The sequence below is a fragment of the Nycticebus coucang genome, chromosome 19 (genome assembly GCF_027406575.1).
Source record: "Nycticebus coucang isolate mNycCou1 chromosome 19, mNycCou1.pri, whole genome shotgun sequence".
In the NCBI taxonomy this organism is placed as follows: domain Eukaryota; kingdom Metazoa; phylum Chordata; class Mammalia; order Primates; family Lorisidae; genus Nycticebus; species Nycticebus coucang.
In genome coordinates, this window is record NC_069798.1 from 69,913,679 (window position 1) to 69,937,140 (window position 23,462).

At 47.6% G+C, this 23,462-nt stretch overlaps 1 protein-coding gene across 5 annotated transcripts in view; it reads left to right on the forward strand.

Annotated features, from left to right (window-relative positions):
- ZNF236 (zinc finger protein 236) overlaps positions 1-23,169 on the forward strand; it is a 139,471-nt gene extending 116,302 nt beyond the window's left edge. For 4 of the 5 annotated variants that reach the window (XM_053571725.1, XM_053571722.1, XM_053571723.1 and 1 more), the window contains exons 26-31: positions 5,566-5,753; positions 12,463-12,594; positions 14,624-14,821; positions 15,519-15,648; positions 19,105-19,281; positions 20,978-23,169. In XM_053571725.1, coding sequence (XP_053427700.1) covers positions 5,566-5,753; positions 12,463-12,594; positions 14,624-14,821; positions 15,519-15,648; positions 19,105-19,281; positions 20,978-21,141 — 989 coding nt within the window. In that variant the 3' untranslated portion in view covers positions 21,142-23,169. The remainder of the gene's footprint in view (positions 1-5,565; positions 5,754-12,462; positions 12,595-14,623; positions 14,822-15,518; positions 15,649-19,104; positions 19,282-20,977) is intronic. The other variant, XM_053571726.1, reaches the window with a different exon arrangement.
- The last annotated feature ends 293 nt before the right edge of the window (positions 23,170-23,462 follow it).

Consider the following 23,462-nt stretch of genomic DNA (forward strand, 5'->3'; position numbering starts at 1 on the left):
TGTCTTCTGTCTCTAGACTATAAGATCCATGAAGGCAAAAACTTTTTGTTAATTGGTTTATGCAAATTGTTCAGAACAGCGTCATGTATATGGCTGGTGCTCAAAAACTACTGAAGTGGTATTTTCTGATAGGACCAAAGCACTAGGTAATTCACTTGAAAATGGAACTATTCATAAAAGCACATTTTACAAATAGGCCCTTCAGGGTACCTTGGGAGCCCGTTGGAACTTATTAGAAAGAAGATTTGGAGGCAGAAAATAAGGCTTTAATCATAGCTCTGCCACTTGAGTAGATCTGTGACATGGACCAATTTGTCATCTGCACAGATGAAATTCTGAGTTCCCTTCCACTCAGAAGATGGCTCCTGAGACTCGATCCTGCCCAGCAGGGAGGATCTTCTCTGTGATACCGTCCTTGAGGATGGATTTTCTTGATGGCAGTGGCTATTTGTCCTCAAAGACAGTACTCTGGGTCTCCTTTTCTATGGCAGCAGGTAAAAACGGGAGACGTGACACAGATGTTGTCACACATCAACAGCTACAATCTGAGCCTTTCTTCTGGTCCCGAAAGCCAGAACTCCGGGGAAGCCACCAAGTGCTTTCCGGATGCGGCTTGGAAGCACAGGGGCTGCGGCCTGAGCTGGAGCTGAGCCCACCCGCATCCGTGGGGGCTGTAGACAGGGAGGGTCGCGGAGGATGTAGCTTGTCTTCCTGTGTTTTCGTCTCCTTCAGTGAAAGTTTTGTTCAGCAACACAAGTGATTTTAAGTGCCTAGATACTGTAGCTCAAGTTGGACTCTGAGGAAGTACTTTCAAAATATAAAGTGAAACTCTGTCTCTACAAAAAAAAAAAAAAAAAAAAAAAATACTTTGTAGCTTAAAACGTGTACACAAATACTGTCACTTAGGGAAATTATTTCCTGGTCCCTCTGCCTGCCACCTAATTCCTCTCATCTGGCGTTTCCATTAATCTCAGGAAAAACTGATATTTTTAAACTACTTATGAAACCTTATAAAATTATAAACTTTCTTAGAAGTCGCCCTCTTGGTGGAAAAGCCATCGAGTTAAGAACATGTTAAGGGTTCTCCATTTGAGCTAAAGTGTAAGCTCTGCACCATCTGGGGTTGTGCATTGTTCTTTCTGAGCTCGTGTGAGGGTTCAGTTTAGCTAAATGACACACCAGCTTCTGTTTTCTTTCTTAGATTTCTCAGGTAGCACAGTCCTGGGACCTTTTGATACCTGATCACTAGATGGTCAGAATTTTTTCCCTGGTGTAAGGGGGGGAAAGGCACTTGGCTCTTGTATTTCAGGAGTCAGGTGAGGTTGGGGTCCTTGGCCGCACTTGCTTTGCTTTATTCTCTCCAGGTGTGATTCTGTGTGAGCCTCGTGGGACATGGGTGTCTTCCCCAGGCCACCTCCAGCACTTGTCGCTGCCTGGGTGGCTCCACTACACACCCTCCACTACACACCCTCCATTACACACCCTCCACTACACGCCCTCCACTACACGCCCTCCACTACACACTCTCCAGACGGCCTCCACTACACGCCCTCCACACGCCCTCCACTACACACCCTCCAGACGGCCTCCACTACACACCCTCCACTACACACCCTCCAGACGGCCTCCACTACACGCCCTCCACTACACACCCTCCACTACACACCCTCCACTACACGCCCTCCACTACACGCCCTCCACTACACACTCTCCAGACGGCCTCCACTACACGCCCTCCACACGCCCTCCACTACACACCCTCCAGATGGCCTCCACTACACACCCTCCACTACACACTCTCCACTACACACCCTCCACTACACACCCTCCAGACGGCCTCCACTACACACCCTCCACTACACACCCTCCACTACACACCCTCCACTACACACCCTCCAGACGGCCTCCACTACACACCCTCCACTACACACCCTCCAGACGGCCTCCACTACACACCCTCCACTACACACCCTCCACTACACACTCTCCACTACACACCCTCCACTACACACCCTCCAGACGGCCTCCAATACACACCCTCCACTACACACCCTCCAGACGGCCTCCACTACACACCCTCCACTACACACCCTCCAGACGGCCTCCACTACACACCCTCCACTACACACCCTCCACTACACACTCTCCAGACGGCCTCCACTACACACCCTCCACACGCCCTCCACTACACACCCTCCACTACACACTCTCCACTACACACCCTCCACTACACACTCTCCAGACGGCCTCCACTACACACCCTCCACACGCCCTCCACTACACACCCTCCACTACACACTCTCCACTACACACCCTCCACTACACACTCTCCAGACGGCCTCCACTACACACCCTCCACTACACACTCTCCACACGCCCTCCACTACACACCCTCCACTACACACTCTCCACTACACACCCTCCACTACACACCCTCCACTACACACCCTCCAGACGGCCTCCACTACACACCCTCCACTACACACTCTCCACTACACACCCTCCACTACACACCCTCCAGACGGCCTCCACTACACACCCTCCACTACACACTCTCCAGACGGCCTCCAGTACACACCCTCCATTACACACTCTCCACACGCCCTCCACTACACACCCTCCACTACACACTCTCCACACGGCCTCCACTACACACCCTCCACTACACACCCTCCACTACACACTCTCCAGACGGCCTCCAGTACACACCCTCCATTACACACTCTCCACACGCCCTCCACTACACACTCTCCACACGGCCTCCACTACACACCCTCCACTACACACCCTCCACTGCACACTCTCCACACACCCTGCACTACACACTCTCCAGACGGCCTCCACTACACACCCTCCACTACACACTCTCCAGACGGCCTCCACTACACACCCTCCACTACACACCCTCCACTACACACCCTCCACTACACACCCTCCACTACAGACCCTCCACTACACACCCTCCAGACGGCCTCCACTACAGACCCTCCACTACACACCCTCCACTACACACCCTCCACTACACACCCTCCAGACGGCCTCCACTACACACCCTCCACTACACACCCTCCACTACACACCCTCCACTACACACCCTCCACTACAGACCCTCCACTACACACCCTCCACTACACACTCTCCAGACGGCCTCCACTACACACCCTCCACTACACACTCTCCACACGCCCTCCACTACACACCCTCCACTACACACTCTCCACACGCCCTCCACTACACACCCTCCACTACACACTCTCCACACGGCCTCCACTACACACCCTCCACTACACACCCTCCACTACACACCCTCCACTACACACTCTCCAGACGGCCTCCACTACACACCCTCCATTACACACCCTCCACTACACACCCTCCACTACACACCCTCCACTACACACCCTCCATTACACACTCTCCAGACGGCCTCCACTACACACCCTCCACTACACACTCTCCACACGCCCTCCACTACACACTCTCCAGACGGCCTCCACTACACACCCTCCACTACACACTCTCCACACGCCCTCCACTACACACTCTCCAGACGGCCTCCACTACACACCCTCCACTACACACTCTCCAGACGGCCTCCACTACACACCCTCCACTACACACCCTCCATTACACACTCTCCAGACGGCCTCCACTACACACCCTCCACTACACACCCTCCAGACGGCCTCCACTACACACCCTCCAGACGGCCTCCACTACACACCCTCCACTACACACCCTCCATTACACACTCTCCAGACGGCCTCCACTACACACCCTCCACTACACACCCTCCACTACACACCCTCCATTACACACCTTCCACTACACATCCTTCACTACACACTCTCCACTACACACCCTCCATTACACACTCTCCAGACGGCCTCCACTACACACCCTCCACTACACACTCTCCAGACGGCCTCCACTACACACCCTCCACTACAGACCCTCCACTACACACCCTCCACTACACACCCTCCACTACACACTCTCCAGACGGCCTCCAGTACACACCCTCCACTACACACCCTCCACTACACACCCTCCATTACACACCCTCCACTACACACTCTCCAGACGGCCTCCACTACACACCCTCCACTACACACCCTCCATTACACACTCTCCACACGGCCTCCACTATACACCCTCCACTACACATCCTCCACACGCCCTCCACTACACACCCTTTACACGGCCTCCACTACACGCCCTCCACACGCCCTCTGCACACCTTCCGCAAATCCACACTCCTCTGTTCTGTCCAGTGTGTCTGAGGAGCTCACTCTACACAGAACACAAGGGCCAGCAGGAGGTGACTGGCTGGGCTTCTGTCTTCTTTGCACTGGGAGTCACAGAGTGGGACCCCAAGAGTGCAGCTCCATGCAGTGCTGTGCGTGGAGCACCCCTGCTGGACGTGACCCAGGTCACAGCCAAGTGTTGACAGGTGTTCTTTTTGGTTTAAACCTAATTAGGAAGTAGCTTTTTGCCTGATCTTTTAGTTGTCCTCTTGGAACCCTAGCACCTGGCACAGTGGCTGAGGCACGTGGACAGCACTCGAGGGCTATCTGGAAGGTGTCTAACCAGGCAGCTTGAAAAGTGGAGACACATGGCCGGAGACTTTCCAGACAGGCCTCACGTGTTTTAAGTGGAGACACATGGCCGGAGACGTTCCAGACAGGCCTCACGTGTTTTAAATCGAGACACATGGCTGGAGATGTTCCAGACAGGCCTCACGTGTTTTAAACGAACAAATAGACGGTGAGAACAAAGCGTGTATGCCTGTGTGTCCATGCGTGTTGTTGCTTACAGGTAAAGGCTTTAGAAGTGGCTTTTGTTGGTGCCTACTGCAAGACGTTGACAGTCCCCTTCTAAGCCCATCTCACTGGCCAGTAGAGCATGGGAGAGTCTGTTTCATACAAGAAAAGGCTTTTCTTTGCCAGATTCTGTCCCAGATGTCTTCCTTTCTCTTATCATTAGCTACCAGGGGAAAAGAAAATATTTAAAAGTTTCGTTGTTTTTTCCCCAAAGAAAAGAAAAGTAAGATGTCTTGATAGATAAATTACAACTTAAAGTATTTCATGAGGTTTATTTTGATTGCCTGCTTTTCTGCATAAGTAGTCAGGAAAGGCGATGAAAGTGAGAAAGTGAGGAAAGATGCCAGTTTCACCCACTGACCTCTGGAAGTTGTCACTGCTCTTATGGACAGTGTTTGATTCTTTCTCCAGCTGTCTGTTTTGTCCAGGGCAGGCTCAGTGTCCCGGAACTCTTGTCTGAGCTCTCATTCTGCAGTGGTGGCAGCAACTGGGGCTGTACAGTCCTGTGTTCATTTTCACTCTTTTCACTGGTTTTCTCTTTATTGTTGTTAAAAAGCAGAGTGTGTTCATGCCTAAAGACACTTAAAAACTCAAAAAACCTTACTGTGAAATTCGGATGAAGAACTCGGCGATTGCCTTGATGCAATTTCACAAGCTCTTTGTGGAAACCGTTCTTCCCTTGCCCTGAGAATTTGATGCCTCTGGCTCTTCCACTGACCTGCTTATTTTATCTCTTTTGTAGAACTTAACACTACAAGCGGAGGCCTCCCTTCGTCAACACCGATGTCTCCATCGGCCATCTCAACTCAGAACCTGGTCATGTCTTCGTCAGGTGTGGGGGGCGATGCCAGTGTCACGCTGACGCTGGCCGATGCCCAGGGCATGCTGTCTGGGAGCCTGGACACCGTCACGCTGAACATCACCTCTCAGGCAAGTGTCTGGGGGAGGAGTTGAAAGACCCTTTCAGAAAGCCATCTTTACAAACTCTATTAATTTGTTCTTTCCTAAGTATATATTCTGATTTTTTTTTTTTTAAATTGAAGTGGCTTTTTTCCTGATTAAAAAAAGTAATGTGTTAAATGTAAAAAGGAGAATAAGGGAAATTCAGACAATACAGAAAAATATTAACGATAAACTTAAAAAAAGCCAAACCTTTAATCCCACTACCCAAACAGAAGTATGTTTAACCCTTTAATATATGTATCTTTCTAAACATTTGTGTATGTACACACATGCACATATTTAAAATTGTTACAGAAATAAGTTCATGTGTAAGTCATGTAGAATGAACTTTTTCCCTTTTACTATATCATGAGCATTTTCCCCTATCAATAATGTTAGCCTTACAAAACTTTTCAAATGGCTGTACAATATTTAGTTTTGAAAATAAGCTTTATCGAGAGGCATTGTGTTGTATTCAAGGTCTCCGTATGTGGTGTGACGTTTCTTGCCCTTAATCACTCAGGTTCTTAGGTGAATTCCTCCTGGTAGATAGGCCGTGTGCAGAGGTTTGTTGCACGGATATTAGAGAGGATTCAGGTGAACAGATGTGTGGGTGGGTGTGCACACTCCCTGTCCCCCTCCAAGAGCCCACTATGTCAGCTGTCTGGAAGCTCCAGGATGCACATTTTTATATGATGCCTTGAGCTGACATGCTGAAAAGCTTTTTAGAGTTCAATTAGAAAAATCATAGTGATAAATTATGACTAATTAAAATGAAGAGTCTTTATAATAAAGCTTGTGTCAAAGTTTTGGTAGTTGGCTGTAAAAATCTGTCCCTAGAAGTTGATGTAAATTCTGATGATGCCTGTGGGTCGTCCCTGGCAGTGAGGACAGCAGGGTGTGCTGCGGAGTTGGAGAGCTGACCTCTTCTTGGCGCTTTGTGCCTCTCTCCAGCAGCTCCCTTTCTCTGATAGTCCTGTCCAGTGTTCAAACTCACTGTGAGAAAAACAGTGAAGATTTTGGCATCTAAAGCAAGATTGCTTCTAATCCTGTCACAACCCGGTGCTGGAGATATCAGGCGTGGCGTCTCCTCTGTGGGGCAGCGTGCAGGCAGCTCCAGTGGCACGCCCTTGGAAAGCAGGGCTTTCCCCTGGCCCTCCCACCCCCAGCACAGCTGCCACATTTCCTAGGTTACAGTCTTGCTGCCGGCCAGCTGGCCCCTAGCTAGGAACAGGCTTCCCTCTGGCGGCCGGCGGTGGGCCGTGTCTGCACCAGGAACAAAACGAGCTATGTTCTGCTCAGCAGCGTTCCTTCCCGAGTGCGGTTGACACAGTTTAATGACGTGTGTGTTCTTACGTGTTACTCAGTCCTGTCCGTCACAACGTTGGTAACCTTCTAGATATTAAAGATAAGTCATGCATTTAAAAATTATAGTTAGAACCAAAGTAGCCATCTGATGATGTACATTGAGGTCCTATGATGTCATCTGATGACATGGTCTTACGATATGAATGACTGGAGTGTTTGTTTTTGGGTGCAGAAGCGTGATGGCTTTAGGGTGGTGGCCTGGCTGTGCTTATTCTTTCCTGCTCTCAGTTCCACGTCACAGGCCAAGGCCACTTCCAGTGCGGGGGCAGAGAAGGGAGGGCCCTTCCCTTACTTTTTGCACTTCAGTGTCCAGTGTTCTGTGTTTGGCGTTTGTATACAGCACACAAAAATCTCCCTGAGGAACTAAAAGGAAACAGCGTAAATTTCAGTTATTATAAATTTTAAAAATACAGAAAAACATATGTTTATTACATATATTAAGTAATAACAGGTCTTATTTAATATATATATAAATTGGCCATGTCTTTATAAGTCCATCAAATAAAATGGTTCACAAAGAAAGGTGGTCTTTAAAAAGTTTACTTAAATTGTATTCTTAGCTCATGTTTAATGGGCAAAGTTAAATCCCTAATAGCAGAAAGTAGGGAACAAATATGTTTTTATAAGTTCATAATTAATCTTAATTTAAAATTTGAAAATGGCTCAATTGTAGAAGAAATGGTAATTCTACTTTAAAGAAAATTAGTTTATTTTAAAATACAATTTTATTGAAAAAGAAGTTAAAATGCAGTGATAGGAAACATAATAAAGCATGAGGAAATTATTTTAAAAAATCAGTGGGTTATAAAACTATTTTTTACTTACAAATTTAAAATGATTTATTTTTCGGGGTGAGGAGGGTCAGGCTGCGGGCACTGTGTTGCTGGTTGGCCTCTTAAATCTGACAGCTGGTGAGGAGCTACAACACAGACATGTCTGTAAAAAAGTTCACACAAGGAAGGGAAATGATTTTCAGTTCCTAATCTGAATATGAAAAGCAATTGATGATGAAGAGAATTCCATTTTACATGAATCATTTTATTATTTTTTAACCTCTATTATTACAGATAATTGGCCACGTATAAAACATACACATTTATATGTCTAAATACCAACTTGTAATTTTTTTTAATTTTATTGAATTGTCAAAATTTGTGTGGTGAACTGGAAATTAACAAGTCTTGTTTAAGACTCCAAATGAGAAAAGTGGCCGATTCTAAAGTGATCAAGCTCCTTCCAGTGTGAGAACTGGAATTGTCTGGCGCGCTGTGTGACCTTTCTTAATCAGGTGCCTTTCTTCGCTTCCTCGGGTTGACCTGTGCTTCTGAATATCTCGTCATTCTTATTGACGCACAGTGTTCGTTTTCACTAATTATTAATAATATTGGCAGTGAAGTCATGAATACTGAGAAGAATATTTCTGAGTAGCACTCGTGAGTAGTAATAGGTTGACTTGTGGGTGTTTGGAAATGACAGAGCAGTGTCTGCTGGCTGTCACATTGCATGTCATCCATCTGTCCCCTAGCTTGGCTGATGACAGGCGTTGGGGTCTCAGCAGCTCTGGTTGGTTCAGCCGGAACCTGCATGGTCCCCAGCCGTGCCCGGGGCCCGCTCCCTGCCTGGGCCTGCTCCTCCACGGCTCCCGCAGATCGCCCTGTGCACCTGGGGAGTGCAAATTCTTCTAGGTTCTACATCAGTATGAATGAAATATAACACAGGAACAGACCGCAGACTGTAATGAAAACCAAAGTGCAGGGCTTGCAGAGCACCGTGTCAGGGGGCTCACGTCCTGCTCCCACAGGCCTGGCTCAGTGTATAGTGCAGACTGTACTGGACACTCTATTTTTGAGCCAGTGCATTTGCATTAAGAATGCTTAATTAAAGGTTTTATTTTGAGATAATTATAGATTTACAGGCAGTTGTAAGAAATAATACAGGGAGATCCCCCACCCTGTAGCATCTTGCAAAGTTGTGGTGCAGTGTCACGGGCACTGCTGCCACCCAGGCTGCCCAGACGCAGCGTGTCCCGTCTCCAGGGCACCACTCGCACCCCTGGTGAGCTGTGTCCACCCTCTCAGCCCACTGCCACTTGGGTCTGTGTTTCTATAATTTTGTCATTTCAAAACAAAAAGATGATAGATTTTCCCTTGATACACTTGTGTAAGCTAAGAATCTTGAATGTCTTAGGTTTGGTTGAGAATATTTGCATTTATTGAGTCAACGGTGGGTTTTATGCATGTCAGGGTTTCTAGCCACTGTTTTTTTTTTTTTTTTTTTTTTTTGCTTTTGATTAATAAAATACAGAAAGGTGAATTAATAAGCCCAGTTTGATTGATACCATTTTTCAGATTGGACAATCTGTGGAGAGGTGGCGGCAGCAGCCACAATAGTCACATAACAGAAATGGAGCAATAACTGGCATTTGAAAATAGCAATATTTAGTGAACTTCCCTACGTAAGGGGGGTAGGGAACATGAAGCTTTATTAGTATAGGTAAGGATTTTTCTTTTTATTGTTGGGGATTCATTGAGGGTACAAAGAACCAGGTTACATTGACTGCATTTGTTAGATAAAGACCCTCGTATAATTGTGTCCCACCTCAAAGGGTGTGCCACACACCTTGACCCCCGCACCCCCGCCTTCTTCCTCTCTCTGCTCTCCCCTTCCCCACTCCCCACCATGTACTAGGTCATTAATATCAAAATTGAGTACATAGGATTCTTGCTTCTCCATTCTTGTGATGCTTTACTAAGAATAATGTCTTCCACTTCTATCCAGGTTAATACGAAGGATGTAAAAAAAAGTCTCCATTTTTTTTAATAGCTGAGTAGTATTCCATGGTATACATATACCACAGTTTGTTAGTCTGTTCCTGGGTTGGTGGACATTTAGGCTGTTTCCACATTTTGGTGATTGTAAATTGAGCTGTAATAAACAGTGTAGTGCAAGTGTCCTTATGATAAAAGGATTTCTTTCCTTCTGGGTAGATGCCCAGTAATGGGATTGCAGGATCAGGTGGGAGGTTCTAGCTTGAGTGCTTTGAGGTTTCTCCATACTTCCTTCCAAAAAGGTTGTACTAGTTTGCAGTCCCACCAGCAGTGTAAAAGTGTTCCCTTCTCTCCACATCCACGCCAGCATCTGCAGTTTTGAGATTTTGTGATGTGGGCCATTCTCACTGGGGTTAGATGATATCTCAGGGTGGTTTTGATTTGCATTTCTCCAATAATTAGGAAAGATGAGCATTTTTTCATATGTTTGTTAGCCATTCCTGTCTTCTTGCGAGAAGATTCTGTTCATCTCTCTTGCCAATTGGTGTAAGGGATTGTTGGCTTTTTTAATGTTGATTAATTTGTGTTCTCTATAGATCCTAGTTATCAAGCTTTTGTCCATCCAAAATATGCAAATGTCCTTTCCCATTGTGTAGGTTGTCTGTTTGCTTTGATTGTTGTCTCCTTAGCTATGTGGAAGTGTTTTAGTTTAATTAAGTCCCATTCATTTATTTTTGTTGTTAAGGATTTTTCTTATTTAGTCTATGTTTATGTAAAAAAAAAAAAAAAAATGGTGCTGATAGATGGAGATACCTAAGTTCACTATTTAAAAAAGATGCATATGGGCCGGGCGCAGTGGCTCATGCTTGTAATCCCAGCACTTTGGGAAGCTGAGGCAGGTGGATTGCCTGAGCTCATGAGTTTGAGACCAGCATGAGCCAGAGCTCAACCCTTTCTCTAAAAACAGCCGGACATTGTGGCCGGCGTCTGCAGTCTCAGCTGCTTGGGAGGCCGAGGCAAGAGTTTTGCTTAAGTCCTGGAGTCTGAGGTTGCTGTGAACTATGACACCACAGCATTCTACACGGGGTGACATAGTGCGATTCTGTCTCAAAAAAAAAAAAAAAAATGCATATGTGAAATAAAGAATCTACACCAGTTTGGAGCTCTCTTTTCCGACACTCTCCAGTGAAAACTTTGTAGGTTTTTTGGCTTGATTTTACTACCTGCTCAGGTAGTTTCTTCCCTGTAAGAAGTGGCCCTGAAGTCCTCTGATGGATGAAGTTTATTTTAAATGTCAGCTCAGTCCTGTTTCTCCTCTGCCTAACCCTCCCCAGTCTCATCTTCCCAGCTGGAGGCTCAGCTCATGTAGTTCACCTGTGTCATTGAGAGGCGTCCCTCACCTTCCACTGCAGGCCTCTGTGACCAGCTGCTCACTTAACTGTGTGTAAATGTGTCCCTAGTCAGCAGTGACCTTGGCAGTTGAGGGAGCATGCCGAGGTGTGTGTCAGTTCAGCTGCTGCGGGGCGTCCTTCTCTCTGTTCCTGGGCCCCACCCGCCCTCCCCTCCCAGTTCTGTCTGTGTCACTCAGTGCTATTCCACAGACGAGCGCGTACTGGAGCGTCATAGACTTACATCGTTTTGTAGAGCAGGCAAAACTGTGTTTTTAAACAAACGTGTTTTATGTATACACAGAAACATCAAGATATATATCAGAATTTATTTTTTATATTTATTTTTTCTTAAATTTTTCATTTTAATATTATGGGTACATAATAGTTGTTATTTCTGGGGTACCTGTGATGTTTTGGTTTAGGCATACGAGTTATATCGATCTAGTTGGGGTAACTGGGATGTCCATCTCCTCAAGGATGTGTCATCTGTCAGAAACAGTGCAGCTCCTGTGTGAGCTGTGTCCGCTGTGCCCCAGCGCACGCCGCTGCAGTAGCTGCGCTGTGCTCCCTTATGCTGTCCATTCTCTTACTATACACCTGTTTATTTGCAGTGCACAATTTAAAGACTTTTTGTGTATTTAGAGTCATGTGACTGTCCCTATACCCCAATTCTAGAGAATCCCTTACACTGCAGAGAAACCCAGGCCCACAGGCGGTCTCTCTATGTCCCCTCACCACAGGCTCCTTTGCCCCCAGCCCCTGGCAGCCGCTGGTGTCCTCCTGGGCCTCTGTAGCTCTATCTGTTCTGTTTTCATATGAGTGGGATCGTACTTGTACAACATAGGGTCTTCTGTGACTTCTCTTTCTGTTTAGCACAGTCTTTTCAAGGCTCCTCCATGCTGTGGTGTGTTTCAGGAGTACTCCAGACCTGTGTCTCTCCAGGAGTATCCTGTGTGGGCTGGGACGGTGCTGCTACTGTGCGGGTGGGGTCCAGGGTCCCATTTTTTTCCAGGTGGGTAGTCTAGGCTTTTTTCTAGGTGATAGCTATGTGGGTCACTATTTAAGGAATGATAAGCTGTTTCCCAAAGTGACTGCTCCGTGCAAGATTTCCTGAGTCATTCCTTGCTCTGCCAGTGTCACAGCTCCTAAAACCTTGATGTTCTTTCTCAGGGCCAGCAGTTCCCAGCATTGCTCGCAGACCCCCCGCTCTCGGGCCGAGGGGCAGCAGGCTCCCCGCAAGTCATCCTGGTGAGCCACGCCCCGCAGTCGCCAGCTGCCCCCTGTGAGGAGATAGCCTACCAGGTAGGGGACTTGCCCCCAGGCAGCTTTTGCAGCTCAGACACTTGCTGGGGCTGCCCTGGGCGGGTGTGTGCCGTGACAGGTGCAAGACCTCACTCATGCCAGGACTCGATTCCTAGAGGATTAGGTTTTAGTATCATAAAATTAGATGACATGATCACTGATCTGCAAATCTAGTTTTAAATCTGTAATAATTTGTATTTGCCCACTGGTCGGACTTCACACAGCTGTTTGTCTGTATTTAGCTCTTTCTGCAGATTTTCTTGTAATACCTTTGCTGGTTCTGTTTTGTCTCATGACTTTTTTTTTATGTACACATGGGTAGATTTGTGTATGTAAGACCTATTTGTCATTTAACTCATTATTTTTCCTTAAAATTCATGTTTTTAGAGGGCGAAAGTTTTAGTAAATGACAGTCTAAATATAGAAGAGCCTAAAAGTCCCTATATTAATACTTTCTAGAGTTAGAATTAAAGCATAGATGATAAATAATCTCTGAGTTTTAGGAAGTATTAGACATCGTTCTTAAGCATTTTTAGAGCAGGAGTTTTCAGAGTAATTACTAGGTTTTCAGTAGTACAAGGACTTTCTCGTATAGAAATTAGGTGTGACCAGCCCTGGGGTTTCCCCCATCTGGCCTGATTCAGCAGAACTCTTCTGGGTAAATACCATTTGTTTAACTTTCACACTGTCCGTGCACTGGACTCAGGTGTGATGACTCACTGCAAGATCTCACAGGACCCAGACAAGCCTACTAAACTCGTGGTTATAGTTCACACGGTGGTTACAGTGGAAGGGGACACACCACAACCAGCAGGAGCAAAGACCCATGGCATGGCGTCTGGACAGCTGGGCTCATTCCCCTGGCGCCCTCTCCAGTGGGGTCACTTGGACAGTGCTGGGCAGAAGCCCTGCTGTGGGGTTCTACGGGCTCAGCCGTGCAGAGGAGGGGCGCCCGCAGGATGGGGTTTCTGCCGTGCAGCCTTCAGCCCAGTCTTTCTCACTGTGGGGTGCCCAGGCCCTGGTGAGACAAGCAGGTGCTTACCAAGAACCTCATTGCTAGCACAGACTGTCGGCACCACCCAGGGTCCTGGATGTTAAAATAGACTCCTAGGTGCCAGGATGTTTCAGGGCTTTGTAGTTTATCCCAAGAGCTGCCAGGGGTGTGGATAGAGTGCGCAGGGTTTGAGGAGGCTGCGCCTAGTGAGGGAAGTGTTTAACACTACACACATTGATTGCTGGATAGAAAAAGCAATGACTTTTTTTTTTTATAAGACAGAGTCTCATTCTGTCACCTAGATAGACAGCCCTGGTGTCAGCTCACAGCAGCCTCAGGCTCCTGGGTTCAAGAGATCCTCTTGCTTCAGCCTCCCAAGTAGCTGGGTCTACAGGCACCACCACCACACTTGGCTAGTTTTTCTATTTTTAATAGAGACAGGGCCTTGCTCTTACTTGGGCTGGTCTCAAACTCCTGAGCTCAAACAATCTACCACCTCGGCATCCCAGAATGCAAGTCTTACAGGCATGAGCCATCGTGCCTGGCCAGCCTTGATTTTTTGATCATATTTTTATGATGCTTTTATAACGAAACTTTATTAGTCTCGTGTTTTGAAGAGTTCCTGATTCACAAGGCACACCTTCCTAAGGTAGGTGGAAGTTGCTTTTGTCAGATAAGGAAATAGGAACAGAAGGAGTGCGTTGCCCAGAGTGGCCGGGACAGGGACACCGAGCTCCGCGGCCACTGCCCTGTGGTCTCTGTCTGTGCTGTGCATTCTGCCCAGAGTGGCCGGCACAGGGACACCGAGCTCCGTGGCCACTGCCCTGTGGTCTCCGTCTGTGCTGTGCATTCTGGCCTGATGGAACGCTGAAGGTGTCCCTGACCAAACTTACTAAAATGGTAAAACTTGTGTAGTCTGGGCTTGGCATAGCCACACAGGGCAGGTGCCCATCAGCTCGGTGGGGGTCTGTCAGCTCACACACGCTCTGGTCTGGTGAAGTCTGTGGAAGGTCATGCGTTCCTAACTCTGTCTAGGTGGCTGACATTTCTGGGAACCTGGCCCAGGGTGGCCAGCCTGAGAAGGAGGGCCGGGTGCACCAGTGCTTGGAGTGTGAGCGAGCCTTCTCGTCAGCCGCCGTGCTGATGCACCACAGCAAGGAGGTCCATGGCAAGGAGCGTGTCCACGGCTGCCGCGTGTGCGGGAAGGCATTCAAGCGCGCCACACACCTCAAGGTGGGCCTGCGAACTCGGTTCCTTGCGCGGTAGAGGGGAGTAAAAGGCCTGACTAGTACACTTCCCTACTTTCTCAAGGAAACGGTGAAGGGGTGGGAATGTATTTTCCAGGTTGTTTAACTTGGAGTAGGTCTGTGATATACAGTGAATAGACCCAAGTTGCCGTGTAGACTTTCAAAGACTCCAAGTAGCATCACCATGGCTGGGCAGCGGTGGGGAGGACGAGGAGGGGCCAGGCAGGAAGAACAAGGATTTCACAGGCAGAGCCCCTCTCCCTGGGGGTCGGTGCAGGGCCAGTCCCTGTAGCTGTCTGAAGAAGCAGTGTGAGTGGGGTTGAGGACACACTGCTCAGCTGTTAGAAACTGGTGGGCTCTCCTGTAGTCCCCACTCTGTGCCCCAAGAAGGGCTGAGCTTCTGTGTCCTGGGAAGTGACAGGTTCTGAGAGGCAGAGTCGCTGCCTCTGCTCTGCCCCTGCTTTTCTCCCTGGGCAGGCTGTTCCTCCAGAGACCATCACCACGCTCCTGACAGCCCAACAAACAGTGGCTGCACACCATGTGCACAGAAAGTGCCCCAGAAATAGATGGGTTGACTCTGTCGTGATGGTCGAATTGTAGTCATGTTTCTCCTTTGCTGTTTCAAATGTCTAGAGTTCCGTCTTGATTTTTAAATCCTCTCTCATCTCTCTTGCCTCCGCCAGGAGCACATGCAGACACACCAGGCCGGCCCCTCTTTGAGCTCTCAAAAACCCAGAGTGTTCAAATGCGACACTTGTGAAAAGGCATTTGCCAAGCCCAGCCAGCTGGAGCGCCACAGCCGTATCCACACAGGTAATGGAGTTGGTGGGGGGAGGGGCTTCTGCGGCCCTGCTCTGTGAAGTGGACGGTCTCTGACGAGGAAGCAGGTTTCCACATGTGAACACTCACAGTGTGATGCATTAGTTATAAACCAAGGTCCACATGCTCTGCTTAGCCCTAATATTTGATCTGTTTATCATCTTGACTTTTTTAAGTAGCAGATTTTGCTATTTACATTATGACCATAGGAAACAGAAGCCATTAGACAAAAACTACTGCGCTGCCCCAGAAGGTGGACACTTTGACACAGTCCCCTCTCCCGTCCTGCTAGGACAGACAGAAGTCCTCCAGGCTTCCAGGCCCGTCTCCCATCGTCATCTTTCTCTTCTGTCTTAAAACTCTTTGTCTCTACTGATTTTTCCTATCACCACCTAAATCTGTGCAAGCCCCGTGCCTTAGAGGAAAAAAAACAACAGAACAAAGAAGCAGGCTTCCCCCTTGTCCACGCCCATCCTACTGGGTCTGACAGTCACCAGGGCCAGGGTATCCATGTGGCTCTCGCTTCCTCTGCCCCACCTGCTGTGTCCTCCACAGGACACCTGGCCGGCCTCACTCCTGCTCTTCCCACAGCTCCTGCAGCTCAGGAGATAGCCGACAGGAGCCCGAGAGGCAAGGCTGAGCGTAGGGTCCCTCTCCTTCGCCCTGCAGAGAGCCTGGTGTCCTCCTGTGCCTGTCAAGCCTCACAGTCCACAGCTGACCCCCACTGCACTGGCCGTGGGGCGTCTAAGATTGGCAGTCACCTTCTCTCTGGTGTCTCCAACTTGTGTAGAGGAGTCTGTGCCTCTGGTCATCCTCCCAGCCCTTCCCTCTTGACCATTTCATGACTCATCTTCAGGAGTCAGCTTGCTTGGCTGTCATCTCTTCCCCAGGAGGCCTTTGTCACCACCAGCACCCCGCCCAAGGCCAGCTTCCCACGTCCCTTCCCTGGCTGTGGTCTCTGCATTGGTCCATGTCCTCTGCTGCCCTGTGATGCTGGGTATGTGCCCATGTCTTGCTGCAGGCCTTGTCCTTTGTGGTCAGCTCAGACCCTTGCATCAGCCAGGTGTACAGCACTTAGTTCCTGCATGAGAAGTGTCCTGACGTCTCATTCAAAAACATAATTTAAAGAGATAAACTGCTGTCTGTCTTTCCTAGTAACACAGAGGCACAATGAAAGGTTGGGGTAAATCCACTCAATACAAATGACTGTGTGCTTTAGAAACACAAGATGAATAGTGCCTCAGGTGCCTGTGTGGTCTAGCAGGAAACCTCAGGGATTCTGACACATGTGATCTGGAGGGAGCTGTGTGTACCGCTTCCCGGGCGCTGTGGTCTTTGGTCCCAGCCCAGTGATTTAGTGTCAAACACGAGTCCTGTGTGTCTGTAGTTAGCTGGACTTGCTGTCCTGTCATTATCTGAAGGCCTGTTTGAATCTTTACTAAATGTTTCTGTAGTATTTCTGAAAACTTAGTGATTTAATACTATGTCGTCTCTGGCTTAGAATGTGAATGTTTCCATTTCAGTTTCTATGGAAACTGTGGATCATTTAATATTTTATTTGTATTTGATTGTGAAAATTACTATTGTAATCCTGTTTCTGAATTTTTTCTCTTCATTAGTAATCCCACATGATCTGGCTGTAGCATCTGATGGCACTTATATCTTCTATAGTTTTGTGTTTCATGGAGACGGATGTTAAACTTTGAGCAGTATTTTAAAATTGTTTTGGCAGGAAAACACTCATCCTGATAGCCTAGTTTTTAATTAGCAGATTGCCTTATGCCATTTTATGTTGGTTGGTGGGTGAGCATTCAGTCATGGTTTACTCTTCTTGGTGGAGAGACTGGCTGAGGGCTCTGCGTCCTTCTCTGTGAGCTCAGAGCCTGTAGAAGGGATTGGACGTTCCTGGGGCTCTGAAGTCCTGAAAGGCTGCAGGCATGGACGCCAGGCAGTGAGCCTGGGCTCCCACATTTCTCTCCTTGGGCTGCTTGTGTCCCTGTACAGCCCCTCAGTCCTTTCTCTTGTGGTCAGTCTGGCTTCCTAGCACCAGGGGTCCCGTCCCTGCAGCCTTCTTGGCCCTCTGGGGCACCCCATCCCTGCAGCCTTCTTGGCCCTCTGGGGCACCCCATCCCTGCAGACTTCTTGGCCCTCTGGGGCACCCCATCCCTGCAGACTTCTTGGCCCTCTGGGGCACCCCATCCCTGCAGACTTCTTGGCCCTCTGGGGCACCCCATCCCTGCAGCCTTCTTGGCTCTCTTGGGCCTGCCTGACGTCTGAGGGCTCCAGGGATGAGTTCATCAGACTTCTCAGATGATCGTGTTTTAAATCATACGCGTTGGCTGAGATTTAAAAAGCAGCAAAGGGTGGGGCATGGTATTTGTTCCTTTTGTTCTTTAATAAATTGCCACAAATGTAACTGCTTCATGTGACCTCCACCAGTCATTCTTGCAGATCTTCAGGTCAGAAGGCCAGACAGCTTGGCCATTCTCTACTCAGAGCCTCATAGGCCAGGGCGAGCCAGCCCCACTGGGCGATTGTCTGCAGACCTGACAGTCAGTGATGCCCACTGAGGCTCCCCTGAGTGGGGCATCTGCTGCAGGTGGTGCAGGGACTCAGCAACACCCAGCTCTTTGGATGGGAGCACAGCTTCTTCCTGTCAGACTGGTCCCATCTGGCTCATCTCCCTTCTCACCCAAAACCAGCTGATGAGCAGCTGTGATTACTAAGGTAGTGAGATGAGCCTTCAGCAGATTCAGACTCCAGGGTGTGGGCCCAAAGCCCTGGGGCTGTTGTTAGGACTGTGCCTACCTTATGTAGGCATTAAGGGGGCGCGCCATCTCAGCCGGGGATGGGGGTGGTGGTGGTGGTGGGTAAGGCCAGGTGCTTTCAGAGCACGCAGGGCCGAGTGCCACTGTGTGGTCCTGGAGGCCTCGGGGGAAGGGACCAGTGGGAGACTGAGAGGCAGCCAACCGAGCATGTGGAATAGAGCCTTCTAGGTGGGGTGGGGACCTGTCTCAGACTGGGGGTAGGGGCTTCAGATTCAGCAGCTGTTCTTGCATTGTCAATCTCTACATTAACTTGAAAGCAATTAAATAACATTTTTAAAATACCATATAAGTCATAGTTTTTAGTAAGTGGTTTTGCTCTTCTCGTGTCTTTAATGTCGTTTTCTTTGCTGCCCCAAATGCATTAGAAACATCGTAGGCCATAGATGCTCAACTTTTATTTCGGATGCTTCTGTGACTTGCAGTAGCTTTTGATTAAACTAATTTTGTGACTTGACGTGGAGTGAGTGCCCTAGAATCCTGTTGAATGGCAGTCCGAGTAACGGCGCCAGGATGAGCACCACTCGGATCTTTTTAAAGACGGCGTCTTTCTGCACAGTCACCTCCTCCCACAGCCTGTCAGAGGGTCTCTGCAGTGACACTGAGGCGTGCCTTTTCTGTGCAGGGGAGCGGCCGTTCCACTGCACGCTCTGTGAGAAGGCCTTCAACCAGAAGAGTGCCCTGCAGGTGCACATGAAGAAACACACGGGGGAGCGGCCCTACAAGTGCGACTACTGCGTCATGGGCTTCACGCAGAAGAGCAACATGAAGCTGCACGTGAAGCGGGCGCACAGCTGCATCGGTGAGGGGCGTCTCTCCTCGGTCACATGGGGGTCGGGCCTCAGTTCACCGGCTGGAGCTGGTGCTTTGTCTGCTGATACTCAGTGTGCGGGGTCTCCAGGGCTGTGTGTGGGATACCCTCCCCCTCCCCCCAACACACACACACACTCAGAATTGGATGACATTTCTGATTCATCCTGGGGAGGATGCAGAGATTTCTCGGGGGCAAGAGGGCCGCCCTCAGCCTGAGCACGAGCAGTGTTTTTGAGCCGCTGGTTCTCAGTGCTGCTCCCACGTGTGTGCGTAGTCAGCAGCCGGGGCAGCGCCTCCGTCTCCGCAGGGTTTCTGAAGCCCCAGCCTGCTGTGGGCAGGTGAGGGCCATTATGCTGCTCAGGGGCACAGGTGTCGGAGCCAGGGTGATCCTGATGCTGGCAGGGAAAGTGGCAGCGTCTGGCCGCATGCTTCTGCGTCCTGCTGACTCTGCACAAACTACAGCTGGGCCTTGGTTTTCTCTGAGGGTTCCCTGACACTGATGCTGTCAGGGTCGGGGGTTGGGTCTGGCTGTGAGTCTGCCGCCTGCCTTTTCACTCCTGACTCTCACCCTGTGCCCGCACGGGGTCTGGCAGTGCATCTGTCTCCATTTCAGGAAGGAGAGGAACTGATAACCTTGCCAGGCCGAGGAGCTGTGAGGGGAGTTAAAATACAGCTCTGAGCAGAGCCGTCCGGAGCTCCGAGGGCACCACTGGGGCCCGTGCTCTGGGGGGTGGGGGAGTTGGGGGGTAGCGCCCTGGCGGGTAGGAACTCAGGAGGAGGACTACATGTTGTGGGGAAGTGAGGAGGAAAAGGATGATTTTCTAACACCCACACTCTAGTGCCTCTGGTACTTTCTATTATAGAAATTACACGTTAATATTTAAGTATTAGTTGCTTATTACTGATGCTGTATTAATATAACCTTTATGGGAGTAAGTGTGTGTCATGAGTGCTCTGATGTGCTCACAGTCACCCAACAGTGACTGCGGCCGACGCAGCCATTTATCCTGTGGCTCAAGTTACTCCTTCATTAGGATTGAAAGCATATTAATTCAGAAATTTGTCTCTGTTGATCCAGGAGTCTCCCTCTCCCCCCTCTTTCTTTTTTCTGTCTTAGTTTATTGTGTTCTAAATTGTAAATTACTTTTAGCCCCATATACAGTTATTTTATAGGGATTTACAAAAGGTCATTATCCAGACGTAGCTCCAAGCTGGAATATTTGTGGTAATAGTTGCTTAATAATTGCATAGTGCTTTATTGTTTGCTAAGCACTACCACCTAAGTAATTAAATTTAATTTTCACACCATCCCTGTTAGAATAGATAGAACTATTGCCCTTTGGGCCAGGCGAGGTGGCTCACACTTGTAATCCCAGCACTCTGGGAGGCCAAGGCAGGTGGATCTCTTGAGCTCACAAGTTTGAGACCAGCTTGAGCAAGAGTGACACCCAGCTAAAAATAGCTGGGCATTGTGGAGGATGAGGCAAGAGGATCTCTTGAACCGAACAGTTTGAGGTTGTTGTGAGCTATGAGGCCACGGTACTCTACCCAGGGTGACAAAGTGAGACTCAAAAAAGAACTATTACCCTTTAAACAAATAAATACTCAGAGACTGATGAAAATTGGCACAAAGCTTAGCTCAAGGAAGTCTTTATTTAAAAGTGAATTATTTTGTGCTGTCAAAGGTCTGAGACTCTGCTGTGTTTCCTCTGCCTATGTGACAGGAGCTTTGCAGGCGTCTGCTGGTCGCCTGGAGCAGGACGGCGAGGAGCTGAGCCAGACCCTGCACCTGGAGGAGGTGGTGCAGGAGGCGGGGGGCGAGTGGCAGGCCCTCACCAACGTGTTCTGATGCGGGCGGGCGCCCTGGAGAGCACATCTGAAGTTACAGTTTGCGAAGAACAAAGCACTTGGAACTTCTTTTTTAAAGCTTCAAGTGTTGAAATGTTACCACAATAGTTTTGTAGCTATAAAATTATCTAAAGAATCATTGTATTTCAGAGACTTTTAGGAAAAAAACTGGGGAAAATGTAAACGCGTTGTTCTCATTCATCTGCAAATCTCTGAACTCAGGTACTCCAGCAGCAGTCTCGCCTTCCACCGTGGCCGGTGTCTCGTCAGCAGAGACTCTGACTGGGTCTCACATCACTGGAGTGTGTTTTTGTTTCTTTGTGTCAGCAAAGACAGATGTTAACACGGAAAAGTGTGTGAGATTTCCTTCCTGCTTTCTGTTCTAAGAAGCATAGCTTACAAAACAAACACAAGAGGTGCATCAAGTTCAGAAAAAATGCTACCACACACACAGGGAAGTGTTTTCCATGTTTTTCTCTGTGCATTTTGAAAATGACTAGAAATCGACTCTTTTTAGTCTACCACAGTCAATATAACCAATACCTTGAGAGATGGCTGGACCAATTCTCTCTCCTTACAAAGACCTAATCATCAGTTCCAAGAATGCAGTCTCTGGGACGTCCACACAGGGAATCGTGTAGACCTGACTCACTAGTAAGGACCACACCGTCCTCACGGGGCAGCGGCACTCTCCCTGCGCAGATCTGCGCTCAGGCCCGTGGGTTAGGTGATCGCAGAAGCACAAGCCATACGTTGCGAACAGGAGATCACAGAGCTGTCTCCTAGGAACAGGACCTGTGGCCCTTTCCACCTCAGTACATAAGAAGTGTGTTTGTAGTTAAGAATCCGTAAAAACTCCACGATTTTCTCTTCATGCGTAAACAGATGTATTTTTTTATTTCAGGGAATTCTTTAATATCATCCATGGTGCCACGTTAAATACGCCCCAAACCAAATCTCCCCCGTGCTGGGGCAGAGTGCGCGCACGTTGTTCCTGCAGCATTCCAAAGATGGAAGGTTCTCTGCTTCATGTTAATTTTCCTTTGAAATTATTTATATGTTCTATATATAAATACATATGTACATAGACAGATATATGGGCCTCTGTGTGGCTGAACAGTATATTTTGTAAATATAAGCACTAGTCCCAATTGCAGAGAGAGCGTCCGAGTGTCACCTCCCTCCAAGCACTTCAGATCAGTATTGTATTCATTTTACCAATAAATGGGTATCTTTTTCATTGTAATATAAAGCCGGGTTTTATTTTTTTTCTCCTGAAAAATAATTGCCTTTATTTTCTCTCATTGCCTCCTTTGTTTCAGAAGAGAGTAGTTTTATTATAAATATTGTATGGACTTTGTATATTAAGAGAGGGGCTCATTTCAGATTCCTAAAGAAACAGATATTTCACTGTTATTTTGAAAGGGCATCTTTTGATTTTTTTGTTGTTCACTTTTGACATGTATATAAATATTAATGGTGATATAAAACTTATGTGAAAATATTTAAGTCAGAAAACTGTTAAATAATATTACTTTTTTTTCAAAACTGCTTTGTGTATTGTATATTTTTTTAAGAAAAAAAGCCTTATTTGACTTATTCTTGTGATCCTGGACTTATAAATCCTGAGGTTTCCTTGAACGTCAGTGTGTTTACCTGGCTATCGTCAGTGTATTCAGAATAATTGTAATTGTGCTGAAGTTTTAAAGTTTCTTGCTTTTTATGCACTTTTTCTTTTATAATTTTGTATTAAAATATTTTAGAAATGTTTATTAATTTGGTAAAAAAAAAAATACCCCCAAAGTTTAAATTATTGGAATTTTAAATTTTTGTTCTTGCTGGATTATTTATTTTACTTTTAGCATTAAATGTCATCTCAGGACGTCTCTAAAAAGGGGTTGTTTAATTCCTGATTGTATAGAAAGCATAGGTTAGTGAACTGTATTGGTTAATTGCCTATTTAAGGCCTTAACAGGAGAATCTAAAACCTACATTTATTTAGGTTAAAGAAAAAAAAAAATCTATCAATTCCATTTTCTATCTCTTCTCCATTTGTTAGCAGGGACAAACACCAGACATTTATGTATTATTTTTATTTACTCCCTAATTATAAAAGCTGCTGCTTTGCAAAAAACATTCCTTGAAAATATAAGTTTTTAAAAAGACAATTTCACTTGAATGTTTGTGGGATACAGGTCGATCTTTATATTTTACTCGCTGGTTAAAATCTTTTCTTGGAAAAGAGATTTCTAGCCTCATGTGTAACCAGGGTTTTGAGGATAAGAACTGTATTTTTAGATCTATCTCATCATAGCATATCTG